The sequence below is a fragment of the Ictalurus furcatus genome, chromosome 11 (assembly GCF_023375685.1).
Source record: "Ictalurus furcatus strain D&B chromosome 11, Billie_1.0, whole genome shotgun sequence".
In the NCBI taxonomy this organism is placed as follows: Eukaryota; Metazoa; Chordata; class Actinopteri; order Siluriformes; family Ictaluridae; genus Ictalurus; species Ictalurus furcatus.
The window spans coordinates 12957526-12972500 of NC_071265.1; the positions used below are offsets into that span (position 1 = coordinate 12957526).

The 14975-nt window shown below is 39.1% G+C and overlaps 1 protein-coding gene across 2 annotated transcripts in view; it reads right to left on the reverse strand.

Annotated features, from left to right (window-relative positions):
* Nucleotides 1-7302: 7302 nt before the first annotated feature.
* The window catches only part of LOC128614986 (ubiquinol-cytochrome-c reductase complex assembly factor 1), a 26997-nt gene continuing 19324 nt past the window's right edge, over nucleotides 7303-14975 (reverse strand). For both annotated transcript variants that reach the window (XM_053636756.1, XM_053636757.1), the window contains 3 exons: nucleotides 10587-10664; nucleotides 9752-9865; nucleotides 7303-7824 (listed from right to left, as the gene is read on the reverse strand). In XM_053636756.1, the coding sequence (XP_053492731.1) occupies nucleotides 7690-7824; nucleotides 9752-9865; nucleotides 10587-10664 (327 nt within the window). In that variant the 3' untranslated portion in view covers nucleotides 7303-7689. The remainder of the gene's footprint in view (nucleotides 7825-9751; nucleotides 9866-10586; nucleotides 10665-14975) is intronic.

The following is a 14975-nucleotide window of genomic DNA, read 5'->3' on the forward strand; positions in this document are numbered from 1 at the left end:
GATGGACATATCTCAAACTATCGGTTATTGGCAAAAATCCACACCAATAGTTTTTCCCGGTTGCGTCCACTGGGAGTGGCTGAGAAGGGTCTGCTGTCATTATACAATACGAGAGCAGCCAATAGAGGTGAAATAAAAAATAGCACTGATGCCTCCTGGTGTTTGTTTTTGACAAGTGAGACACTCTGCATGGAGTGGGATACTTCAGATGCAGATTTAAAACATTGACAATGAAAAGGAGTGTTACTTTTCAGTTCAGTTTCGGTGTATTTACTATATTTACACACACACACACACACACACACACACACACACATATGTGTGTGTGTGTGTGTGTGTGTGGCAAAAAAAGAAACATCTCACATTCAACTGCTTTTATTTCCAGCAAATTTCTTCTTTTTTTCATCTCATCAGTCAACCGAACAAGTGTGTAAATACTGCAAAGATGCCATTATGATGACAAGTAACTCTGTACATCATCTGCTTCAACTTCCTAATTCACTTCATTTAAACTCACGGTTGCCAGATATCACTAGAAAATTCAAGTCAGTTTCCATGTTTTGATTTAATCCCCCCAAAACACAATATTATCAGCAGACATGGACACTGTACTGGGGTAACCCATCTAAAACTGATAAACAAACAAAAATAAAACTAATAAAATATAAAGACAGAAAATGTGCTTAGTTATAAATAAATCATTTTATATAAAAAATAGATATTATAATAACTTCATTAAATATAAATAAAATGAGAAATGAAATAATGTTTAATTACTATGGGATGCATTTACTATCAATTTGACATTAAGCTTAGTTCACTATTTTCTTAGAAATCTATTAGCCTTTTCCCTAATATGGATCATTTTTGTGTTGGTCTACTTTTAATTAGGACTCTCTATTGTTTTTAAGATATTTAAAAATAAATATTTTATGCTTGTTTATTTATCAATTAACCAATAGTATCTCATTGCTATTATTTTAATTCAATTAACAGTGACCATGAGCAGACAGCTTACATTTAACTGTTTATGACCTCCTGATTAAAGTTTAAACAAAAAGATTGGTATCTGGATCGGTTTCGTCTGTAAAAATCCTGATCGGAGCATCAGTAATGAACACCATTAAACTAAAGCGCTTTGCATCTGACAGGTAAATGAACTCACCCAATCACATCCTATATGGGATTATTCAGATATATACACAATATACACAGAGCGGTTCGAGAACTGACTCCAGCACAGAACCATGACAGCAGAAAATGTCTAATAGTGTAGCTTTAAATATATTTAAGAGGAGCAGGCTTCAAACAACCTTGTTTCAAACAACCTCGTGCCTGATGCTCCCTGGGATAGGCTCCAGGTTTCCCCGTGACCCTGAAAAGGATAAGGCGCTATAGAAGATGGATGGATGGATGAATGGAGACTTCGAACACTGAACATTGATGTTCATTGTATTTGTTTACAAGATGGAACAGGTTAACGGTTGTTATTTGCATGCAGTCTGTAAAATTAACTGAAAATATTAAATTTAGTTTATCAGAAAGTAAATTAATTTGTCATGGCTCACACTATATTACTAAATTCTGTCATAATTGACCAGCTCACTTGTATGTTATACTGTGGCATGAGAAAGCTTAATAAATGTGAAAGTGCAATAAAACTATGTTGTCACTAAAATCAATTAATAATCATGATAAATAATCGAGATCTCAATATTGATCAAAATAATCAGGATTATCATTTTGGCCATAATCGTGCAACCCTACCCTGAATAGAATCCCTCACAACAGCACAAATATGGAAAACAGGTTTTGTCTCAAACACACCTGATGCAACTAATTAAGGGCTTCATTAGTTGCACCAGGTGTGCTTGAGCTTGAACACATGAAATACCTGAACTGGCTAGGGGTTTGTCAAGTGTACACTACCTGGACGGGGCAGAAAAAGGAAGCTATCAATGGCTGCAACCAGATTTCTGAGAAGCCAGGTTGTGAAAAACCCTCGAGTGACTGCAAAAGACCTGCAACAAGACTCGGCGGCAACAGGCACTGAGGTTTCATTGAGCATAGTAAGGTGCATACTAAATGAAAAAGCCAAGCCGTACACCACTACTGACCCAAAAACACAAGAAAAGGCGGCTCGAAATCATATAAATAAGCCACAGAAGTTTTGGGATTCTGTTCTGTGGAGCAATAAAACAAAACTGGAACTTTTCGGCACGATGGATCAGCGGTATGTCTGGAGGAAGAAGAATGAAGAAAGAACACCCTGTCTACAGTTAAGTAATGTGGTGGCTCGGTGATGCTCTGGGGCTGCTTTGCATTCTCTGGCACTGGAAACCTGCAGTGTGTGGAAGGCGAGATGGATTCATTTAAGTATCAGGAAATCCTAGGAGAAAACGTCATTGGACCTTCCAACAGGACAATGATCCCAAGCATACCTCAAATGGCTTGGCTGCAAAAGAAGTCATGGAAGATTCTACAGGGGCATCACAGTCACCTGATTTGAACCCCATAGAAAATCTCTGGTGGGATTTGAAGAAGGCTATTGCAGCACGCAAACCCAAGAATATTACTGAACTGGAGGCCATTGCTCATGAGGAATGGGCTAAGATTCCTCAGGAACGCTGTCAGAAGCTGTTGTCTGGTTATGCATCTCGTTTTCAGTAGGTCATAACAGCAAATGCATGCGCTACTAAGTACAAAAGATGCTTGCCATGAAGGGGTTGAATAATTGTGAGACTGGAGAAGTCATTTTAAGTTGCATTTTCAGTTGAATTTGGGGAAACCACTTGAAGCATTCATTGTGTTGAACTATTTTGATTGCTTTTGTTTAATTTGTTCATTGAAAACAGCTGAAATTCTGTAAATTTTGACAATAATAAAAGCATTTGCAATGAGGGTTGAATAATTGAGATACACACACACACACACACACACACACACAGCTCTGGAAAAAATTAAGAGCCCATTGTAAAATTATCAGGTTCTCTGGTTTTACTATTTATAGGTATGTGTTTGGGTAAAGTGAACATTTTTTTTATTCTATAAACATTTCTTCCAAATTCCAAATAAGATAGTCATTTAGAGCATTTAGAGCAAAATAACAATAAAGATACAGTGTTGTCAGACCTCAAATAATGGAAAGAAAATAAGCTTATATCATTTTTTAAACAATACAATACTAATATTTTACCTTAGAACGAGTTCAGAAATCAGTATTTGGTGGAATAACCCTGATTTTCACTCACAGTTTTTGCTGAAGCACCCCCAGATTATCACAAATTCTCCAAAAATGTCACAGTGGGTGTGAGACACTGTGGCTTGTAGGCCTCTCCAGGTCTCCGTCTAACCATTAGGCGACCAGGTGTTGGGCACAGCTGAAAATTGGACTCCTCAGAGAAGATGACCTTACTCCAGTCCTCTATGGTCCAATCCTTATGGTCTTTTGCAAACCTCAGCCTGGCTCTTTTTTGCTTCCCATTGATGAAGGGCTTTTTTCTAGCTTTGCATGACAGCCATGGGCGTAACCACGCATTCTTTGCAGGAGTCATGTCCCCCCCCAATATACAGTACAAAATATTTTCTATATGTCCCCCTTTATGAACCCTGCCAACGGATCTGTCTTTTCTTAATCTATTCTATTTATTTATGTCTATTCCTTTTTAATATATTTCCGTTTGTTAAGGAAAATAGGTCCTTATACACCCGCCCCCCCCAATTGTACACTTGGTTGTGCCCATACTCAACGCAAGTTCATTGATATATTTTAGCAGCTCAGGCTGTAAGAAATGGAGACAGCAGCCAAGCGTTGAAAAGTGTAGCAGAAAATACAAGCTTTTTTTCAGACAGTAAGTAACTAGATACCTAAATAGTAGGTACCCTTAGCTTAGTATAGAAGGCATAATACCATGGCTTGGTTTGTTCTTAAGAACGTCAATTAACTTTTGATATTTGCACACCCACGAAGTAGGCTAAGCTAACATCAGTTCCAGTTTTTGACCAGTAACATTACATTCACCTGCAGATACTCCCGCCGAGTTTGTTGTGAACCCTCACGTTGTGACAGACTGTTATAAATGCGAGTGAAAGTGGGGAAAGTTGCACAGCATTTCGTTCCTTTACACTACATTTGGGCTAAGGACAACTAAGTGATTTTACAAATATAAGGCTCAGCATAATGCTGAGATGTGCTAGCTTGTGGAACTAACATATGAGTTGTGGCCATATTGTAGTTATCCATTCAGAACTAGTTATGGCAGTTTGTCTTTAGATTTAAGAAAAGAAAACTCCAGTACCCTTTACATAGCTAACGTTTCAGGTTACCACTATATATTGTTGTACACTTTGGACACTTATTACATAGCAAGCTAAACAGCATGATGACATTAACATAATAAATGACACCAGTTACACAAACAGAATATTCAGTTTATCAAATTAAAATGATCATCTAAGTCAGTCATTGCTCTTCTGGGGAAATAATGGTACCTGGTCACAATGCAGGCAGCACAGCATTTCTTGGAAGCATCCGTGGGGAAATTGTATTTACAACATATATAGTGTTGAATTTAGTTTCATAGGTAGCCATCCTTTCTGAGTTTGTTTAAAAGTTGTGATTGCGTGTTTAAATGTTAGCGTGTGTGGTTTGCCTGCACACATCATAGCTCGGCTCTACTTGGTGTGGTAGGTTTCATGGCAGGTTATGGAGCAGAGAATACATCTGCCCACAGGACATCCACAGCACCCCACAATTTCCCCATGCTGTGGGCTACTATCACTCAGAAATCATGTGAATTTAAACGGTAATTGTAATCCTAAAACTATGTTCTAAATATGTGAATTTTCAGTATCAAACTTTGGATGTTTGGGGGCTTGGACCCCCCCAATGTCCATACCATGGTTACGCCCTTGACTTCAGCCCTGCCCCTAGGAGCCTGTTTTGAACCGTCCTTGGCATGCACTGGGGAACCCAGTTGTCGTTTGCCATTCTTTTTGTAGGTCACTTGCTGTCATCCTATGGTTGAGTGACATTTGAATGAGTTGACACTCATCCCCGTCATTGGAGAGTCGCCTTCACCCTCTGCCAGTCTGTAGCTTTGTTGTACTAAGTGTCTGCTGCTTGACCTTGTTCTTATGAACCCCATCTGAAATTTTAAGGATGGAAGCAGCCTGACACTCACTGTATCCCTCTGCCAGTAAAGCCAGAACCAAACCCTTCTTTTCCAACTCTTTTGGCATGGTCAATAGTTATTTTTTTTAATCCAATTACTTTTGTGGTACTACTAGCACTGTCTTTGTCATCCAGCTGGTCCTACTACAAGAGGATAGTGATGAGCACAGCAGTGTTTTTTTATTTTTATACTTTTCTTCGTTAAATAAGATTTGGTTCAGGTGATCACCTAATCAATACCTCATTCAGTAGAATGAGATGTGCCTGTGTTGGAATTCAACAGACACTGGAATGGAATAGCTGCCATACAGTATCTCACAAAAGTGAGTACACCCCTCCCATTTTTGAAAATATTTGATTATATCTTTTCATGTGACAACACTGAAGAAATGACACTTTGCTACAATGTAAACTAGTGAGTGTACAGCTTGTGTAACAGTGTAAATTTGCTGTCCCCTCAAAATAACGCAACACACAGCTATTAATGTCTAAACCGCTGGCAACAAAAGTGAGTACACCCCTGAGTGAAAATGTCCAAATAGGGCCCAAAGTGTCAATATTTTGTGTGGCCACCATTATTTTCCAGCACTGCCTAAACCCTCTTGGGCATGGAGTTCACCAGAGCTTCACAGGTTGCCACTGGACTCCTCTTCCACTCCTCCATTACATCGCGGAACTGGTGTATGTTAGAGACATTGTGCTTCTCCACCTTCCGTTCGAGGATGCCCCACAGATGCTCAATAGAGTTTAGGTCTGGAGACATGCTTAGCCAGTCAATCACCTTCACCCTCAGCTTCTTTATCAAGGCAGTGGTCATCTTGGAGGTGTGTTTGGGGTCGTTATCATGCTGGAATACTGCCCTGTGGCCCAGTCTCCGAAGGGAGGGGATCAGCCCCTGCTTCAGTATGTCACAGTACATGTTGGCATTCATGGTTCCCTCAATGAACTGCAGCTCCCCAGTACCGGCAGTACTCATGCAGCCCCAGACCATGACACTCCCACCACCATGCTAGACTGTAGGCAAGACACACTTGTCTTTGTACTCCTTACCTGGTTGCCGCTACACACGCTTGACACCATCTGCACCCAATTAGGTTTAGCTTGGTCTCATCAGACCACAGGACATGGTTCCAGTAATCCATGTCCTTAGTCCGCTTGTCTTCAGCAAACTGTTTGCGGGCTTTCTTGTGCATCATCTTTAGAAGAGGCTTCCTTCTGGGACGACAGCCATGCAGACCAATTTGATGCAGTGTGCGGCGTAATGTCTGAGCACTAACAGGCTGACCCCCACCCCTTCAACCTCTGCAGCAATGCTGGCAGCACTCATACGTCTAGACAACCTCTGGATATGACGCTGAGCACGTGCACTCAACTTCTCTGGTCGACCATGGCGAGGCCTGTTCTGAGTGGAACCTGTCCTGTTAAACCGCTGTATGGTCTTGGCCACTGTGCTGAAGCTCAGTGTCAGGGTCTTGGTAATCTTCTTATAGCCTAGGCAATCTTTATGTAGAGCAACAATTCATTTTTTCAGATCCTCAGAGAGTTCTTTGCCATGAGGTGCCATGTTGAACTTCCAGTGACCAGTATGAGGGAGTGTGAGAGCTATGACAACAAATTTAACACAGCTGCTCCCCATTCACCCCTGAGACCTTGTAACACTAACAAGTCACATGACACCGGGGAGGGAAAATGGCTAATTGGGCCCAATTTGGACATTTTCACATAGGGGTGTACTCACTTTTGTTGCCAGTGGTTTAGACATTAATGGCTGTGTGTTGAGTTATTTTGAGGGGACAGCAAATTTACACTGTTATACAAGCTGTACACTCACTACTTTACATTGTTGCAAAGTGTCATTTCTTCAGTGTTGTCACATGAAAAGATGTAATCAAATATTTACAAAAATGTGAGGGGTGTACTGACTTTTGTGAGATACTGTATATCAATATATGTCATATTATAGCCAGGCTTACCTAAATTAGCGGATAGCAGTTAACAGAACTTGTACTTCCTTAAAATTTATGTCAATGATAAAATGTTAATATCAGTTAGGCAACACTGTGTGTGTCTTTGTGAAAGACAGACCAAATGATTACTCTCAAGTTTTGACTGACACTTTTGTGCAATACCAAAGAAACAACTTTATTTTATCATAATTAAAACAAATAGCTCCTTATTCCACTCGGCCTGATGAGCTTAGCAAACAAATAAGCACACACACATTCCTCCAACACAGTGAGAATAGCAAAACAGCTTCAGTTGTGGCCAAGAGCATAAACATAATGGGAGCTCTTCAAATGTGTAAATACAGAAAACTGCTGAATCCTCCATACTCTCTATAAGTGAGGTTAACAGGCCCATGCAGTCCTATCACAGTATACTGGTTTAATGAGAAAGGGAGAGAGACAAACAGACAGATCAAGCAAACTGGCAGCAGTTCCAGGCTGGTCAAGTCTTCAAATCAAGTATCCAAACCACGACGTTGTGGGTACTGTAGTCTGACGGAATACTGTTCTTCACAGGCCTGCATCATTATATGTTGGATTGGGCATCTTCAGTATGCTCTGTGCATTCTCTTCCACCAGAGGACGCCATTTCACCTCTCCTGTTAGGAGCAGATCATCCCCATCCAGAGAATCGATAAACTGCATCTATCAGGAATAGGACAGAAATAGGATTAGTGGGCAGTTTAATACAGAAAACAGGCTCTATATATGCTCACTGTGAACTTTAGGAAAGCCTGTATATTCATGCAATTAGGTCAGTCTCTAGAACACAAAATAGTGCAAAAAACATACAGTAATTGGCAGTTCTGTGGGCAGAAATTACTTTTTGATAAAAAAGGGGAATGGCCAGAGTAGTTCAAGCTACAAGGAAGTCTAACTCAAATAACCACCCTTTACAACCTTGGTGAGCTGAAAAGCATCTCAGAACACACAACACATCAAACATTTAAGAGGATGGGCTACAAGAGCAGAGGACCACATTGGGTTTCATTCACATCAGTCAAGAATAGGAATTTGAGGCTACAGTGGGCACAGACTCAATCAAACTGGGCATATGAAGACAGGAAAAGAGACTAGGCAAAGTATTTATCCTGTGATAATTTGAGTTGCTTCATTTTTGGTATGTTGTGATGTTCGTTTGTTCCTTTGGTGTACTGGGTAAGTATGAGGTAGGGGCATTCTGTAAGCATAATCTAAATAAACCAGGAATAAAAGTAAAATGTATAAAATACATACAAAACATACTAAATAAAATGTATTTTAGTCATCAAATGGGTAACATTTGGGTAAAATACATTTTATTTTTATTTTGACTAACACCCATAACAGAAAGCATGGAAATGAAAGATGCCTGGATTATGGATAAATTTATGAATTTAAAATGTATATTTCTGTAAAGCTGCTTTGTGACAATATCCATTGTTCAATGCAAATAGCATACACATAGCAAACCAGCATACTGCGATATACAAATAAAATTTTATTAAATTGGAGAAAAAGAGAGAAAAGGACCATTTAAATGGATCCAAATTAAAAACAGCTGAAACAATGAACAGTGCACTCCATAATGTCAATACAAGAGTGTGATTACTATTAAACAGCAATGGTGTTAAACATGACAAATATACACACTTGCTTCAGAGGGGGCCATGGTCACCATAATGAATGTTTCCCTCTGTGTGCTCTGTTTTTAGATGCTTTGTGTGTTGCACATGCACCCCTCTATCACCTGTGTTTTGTGTTTATTTGTAGAGATATTTGTTTCTCAGAATGGCCCCAAGGTCTCTGTGCACTCATGTAAATATGTATACATGGCTCAGTTGTAATAAATTCGACCATCAATTGTAATAAGTCAACGTAGCTGCTCAAAGCCTGTAGAGAGAATAGACAAAACACAGACAGAAAACTGTGTTCACATGTTTGGTAGAGGCATTTTTTGTAGAGGTTCACAACTGGAATTAACATGCATCCTGGGTGATCCAATCGTAAGTGGACAGTAACAATGTGTGAATGGGGTCAAATGCGTTTCGAAGAAGCATTGTGGTCCGATCACTTGTGTGCAACCATAGCATTCTGAAAGGAAAGCAGCTGCTTTTCATCGTCTTTCAACTTCTTTCATCGTCTTACCTACCATTCATTTATGAGTTTCGTTGATAAATTCATTTCTGCCTGAAATTCATTTCTGCCGTGATAAATGTGCATAACACCCTTCTACAGGTGGAAACGATATATGAAAACCCAAGACAAGTGGTCATGGGAGATGTGCATTCATAATGCCAGGTGTGAATGGCTACGCATCTTTGCTGTCCACTTGTAATACGATCACTTGAGCTGGATTTTGCCTGCTCTGGTACAAAAATGCTATTGTGCATAAGTTGGCTGTACCCTTCTCTACTGTGCAGATTACTCTCATAGCTGTTAATGCCATGTCAACATGCATTCACAGAGAATTCAGGGCTGTGTCCCAAAAGTAGTATGCCTAAATGCTACAATTTGGCAATATAAGGCTATTTGTTGTCTTCCAAGATAAGTTTTATAACTCTTTAAAATTACACACATACATCTCACTGACCTGCTTGCGTACATATTCGACCATGAGCTCGAGCTGTCTCGGGTCCTCACATTGCCTGTTCAAAAGATTCCTCCAAAGCGCTGCTGCAAGAACACAGTCATCTGACAGGATTCCCTAGAAAAAATAAGATCACATTTTTACATATTGGAATCACTTATCAAATGGCCTTATAATACGTGTTTTACACACAAATTATCATGTAATTTTTCCCCAAGATAAAAAGACCAAAAATGCAGCTGGTCACAATCAATAAACTGCATACATGTCCTAAATGGCTTTCCCTGTGCCAGAAAACAACTTTACCTCAAAGCGCTGAAGTAGAGGCACCTTCCATAAAGGTTAAATAAATGTTCTCCATATTGAAAGTTTCATCACAGTAATAATTATTTGTTTAAAACAAAACAAAACAAAAAAAACCCACTAACAAATTGGTTTGTCATACTTAAATTATGCAAGGGACCACCTCTGAGATCTTTGGGTTATACTTAATATTAATACCTTTGTGTTAATACTATAGAAAAGATTGTATGTGAACAAGCACGCCAATAGAGAAAAAAGCGATAAAAGTTAAAAGCTAAAAAGTTAACACAGCAAACTTTTGTACTTTAAATCCAGCTGTTTTGATGTATTACTACTAGACATTTTTCAATACTCTCAAATAATTACATTCCAGCAGTGCTCTAGTTTCATAACTGTAGTCAACTCCTATAAAAAAAAAAAAAGAAGCAATCTTCTGTTAATCTACTGAATGATGAAACAAGTCTTGTATAAAGACAAAGGCTCCCAATGTAGTCCAATAGCTATGTTTGTGTTCAATGGTGTACAAGTAACTTACCTCATCATATCCAAAAATAGCAGCATAAAATGTTTCGGTCATAACCCTCAAACTCTCCTTCCTCTGAATAGCATCAATCTTAAGAAAAAAAAAAAGAAAAAAAAAAAAGAGAGAGAGAGAAAGAGAGAGAGAGAGAGAGAGAGAGAGAGAGACAGAGAGGGAGTGGTTGGATGAGACTGATGTATACCAGACGATTAAAAACAGGACTGTGCTCACAAGAACTGTTTGATTCAATCGAGCACTGTTTTGTTTATGATACAAGTCTAATCCAGTTGCATCGTACTGTTGCAATTGTTTTCTGTTTACTTTTCAATTTTGTGTGGTTCTTTTTGCAACCACATGGCGGTGCAAAACACCTAGAAAAAAACCTGCTGTTATAAAAACATTCCTAGTGACAGTCTTCCCTTTAGTACAAGCTATTTCTAACTGCTACTATTAAACTTGCATCACATTTTCTTTGTTTGTGGTGTGATTTTATTCAGCCCAGCGCTTTTCTCAAATCTACAAAATACATTTTATATAGGAGAAATTCCTTTTTAAAAATTTTAAATACAATTTTTGCTCTGAATGTATAGTTATTATATAACACGAACACAAATATTTGTGCAAACCTCAGTCTGTGCACGTATATGTGTGTGTACTCAAAAGGGCACATAAAGCAAAGCACCTGTACATGATTAGAGACCTTCCAATAATTACTCTCATCTGGATGGTTTACCTTCTTCACACACTTTTACACTACTCTTTCTTTTCTAGTCTCTATTTATCTTATGTTCTCCTCTTGCACCACACTACAGTGGATATAAGAAGTCTACACACCCCTGTTAAAATGGCAGGTTTTTTGTGATGTAAAAAAAAAATTAAACCAACACATCCAACTAGAAAAAGCATGGGCCACAAAGAGCTTACAGAGCAGGTACAGGATCTCATTGTTGAAAATATAAATCAGGAGCGGGTTACAAATTTTTTTCCAAGGCATTGGATATACCAGGGATCACTGTAAAGATAATAAATCAACAAGTGGACAAAATATGGCATGACAGTGACATTACTAAGAACAAAACTTCCCTCAAAAATTGATGAGAAGACCAGAAGAAAACTGGTCAGGGAGGCTTCCAAGAGGCCTATAGCAACATTAAATAAAAAAACTGCAGTAATTTCTGGGAAGTACTGGGTGCTCGCTACATGTGACAACAATATCCTGAATTCTTCATATCTCTGGGCTATGGGGTAATATGGTAAGACGGAAGACTTTTTTTTTTTTAAACCAAAAAATAAATAAGTAAATAAATAATACATCCAATCTCCCAAAAATAGGTGGATATAATGTGTTATGGTCTGATGAGACCAAAGTTGAACTTTTTGGCCTTAATACCAAAAGATATGTTTGACACAAAAAAAAAACAAAAACAAAAAAAACTGCACATCACCAAAATAACACCATCCCCACGGGGAAGAATGGAGGCGGAAGCATCATACTTTGCAGCTGCTTTTCTTGAGCTGGAACTGGGGCTTTAATCAGGGTGGATGGAATAATGAATAGCTCCAAATACCTTAAGTACCTTAAGGAGCTGTAAAGAATAGCTCCTAAGACCTTAAGTCTTCTGCTAAAACACTTAAGATGAAGAGGAATTTCACCTTTCATCACGACAATGACTCAAAACAAACCTCCATATCAACAAAGGAATGGCTTCAAAACAAACAAGATCAAGGTCTTGCAATAGTCCAGATTCCAGTCCAGATCTAAATCCAATAAAAAATCTGTGGGGTGACCTGAAGAGGGCTGTACACAGGAGATGCCCAAACAATCTGACGGCGTTAGAATGCTTTTGCAAGGAACAATGGCAAAATATTGCTAAGTCAAGATGTGCCAAACTAATTGACTCTTACTCAAACAGATTGAATGCTGAATTCACTAAGGGTCACCAACCGATCCTGTACTGCCCCAAAAACTAAGCCTGGAAGTCAAGAAAGTGCTGCTTATGCGCAGTCCTGCCTGTAAATGCGTACTACTGCTTTAGAAAAATATACACCATGAAAATGGTGTGGAAACACCAGCCAGATGCTGGTCTCGGTGTGTGTGAGCACGCACGCAAGTGTTGGACTGAATGGAAATTCAACAAGGGCTGGTGGGCATATAGCACAAATGACAAGTGTTTTCCTTCCCTCGACACAATTAGCATGAGTAACCCAACGGTGATGAGGGTTTGGTTGAGACACATTCTGTAACACTGCCCTGCTCACACTGAGCTAACCTGTCAGACATGTGATTACTCATACTGCTTTTACAGGACTTTTTCCTCTGACTGGTTAAATAAATAAATAACACACACACACACACACACACACACACACACACATACACACACACATATATATATATATATATATATATATATATATATATATATATATATATATATATATATATAAATGAAGATTCTTCAGTTCTGAGCAGAAGGTGCAGCAGTTTATAAGCATGTATATAAGCAGTTAACATTACCTTAGTTTTAAACTTGGCTAACCCCTTTAAGCTAATTCTTAACATAAAGTGACATAAGACTGAAGTGGAAAATTGTGTTAACATGCTGCCAGTTTAATGCTGTTGGCAGCGTCTAGAAGGCTAAAGTAAATAAATGGGTTTTGCCTGTGAAGACTGCATTTGTTGTTTAAAAGGATAAACAAGACCATGAAGACCAAAGAGCTGTGTAGCAGCGGGGGGCATGGTCGAGCTTCAGCTGTGGATGGAGAGGAGGCTGGTCGAACCGGCAGGTAACGCATAATGATTCTCACCTGTCTTATTACCGTCAATTTATTTTTGTTTCTATCTGTGATTTCAGTGAATCCCGTATCAAGAATGAGTGTGTGAGAGAGAGAGAGAGAGAGAGAGAGAGAGAGAGAGAGAGAGAGAGAGAGAGAGAGAGAGAGAGAGAGAGCGAGAGTGCTGGCAAAGCATGCAAGACATGCATACACAAACACACACACACCGTGGAGCATGAATTGGACCGAGCGAAAGCGGTGAGTCCAGGACCGACCTGCTTCCGAGTTGTTTAGCTTTGCTGATTTATTTATTTATTTATTTTTAAAGTGCACTGAAAAGTGTAGACTGAATAAACGCGAGCCCGGAGCTCAGCTAAAATTCCGCCTGTCTCCCAAGTCTTTTTCCACACCCTCACATGCCAGGGTTCTATAAGCTTTCTTTGGGAGAAAAGCAAGCCATTTTGAAGCCGAGAAAAGAGGGAAAATCAATCAGAGGCATTGCACAAACACTGGGCCTAGCCAATACAACAATTTGGAATGTCTTGCTGAGGAAGTGTAATGTTCTGGGCTGATGTTCTGCTGGGAAACCTTGGGTCTCGGCCACTCCATAAAAACTGTTCAGGAATGTTTTGAGGAACATGACAGAGTTCAAGGTGTTGACTTGGCCTTCAAATTCCCCATCCCCATAGGATGTGCTGGAGAAACAAATCCGATTGACGGAGGCCCCAACTCACAACGTACAGGACTTAAGGGATCTGCAGCTAATGTCTTGGTGCCAGATGCTGCAGCACACCTTCAGAGGTTTTGTGGACTTGATGGGTCAGAGCTGTTTTGGTGGCACAAGGGGACGTACACAATATTAGCCTTTCTATTGCGTGTTGTTTGATTGACGTGCATGCGTGGATTCGCGCTCATTCAGTGAAGTTTAATGTAGACTCACTTGCTGTCAGGATGACCCTTTATAAAAAATGGAAATACTGGCATGAATTTCTAACACTTACAGATAAGGATATAAATGTAAATTTTTTTATTTCTGTGCTGAAGAAAATATATCTGGAAGACATTAAACAGCACATGCATCTGTCGCAGCATCTGACATGACAAGCCACATTAATACACTTACGAGTTTGTTTGAAGTGCTTAAGATAAAACAAACACTCATGTCTTAAACAACCTGGATCGTGCACTTTTCCTGCAGCAGTTCACTTTGTGAACACATTTTTCAGATGTGTTGTATTCATAGAATATTTTTTCACCATTGTGAAGTGACATCACTGACTAGGGTTATCCACAGTGACGTCACAGACTGAACTAATTGATAATGAAATTCGTTGTTGATTATTTTAATAATTGATTCTTATCAATTAATTGTTGCAGCCCTAGTGTGTGCGTGCACATACACACAGTAAAATAAATAAATAAATTTAAAAAATAATAATAAAAAAGAGAGAGCAAATTGAGCTCCTGGTTCACCACCACAGATTGGTATAGTGACTGTAACACTGCCATTACTGACCAGATCATTTTTTGTCAATCTCACGCTCTCTTTGGAGTACATAAACAACTGCTTTTTCAGAGGAGAAGCTTTCCATTTTGTTCTTTCCATTGTTTGAAGTACACTACCAGCTT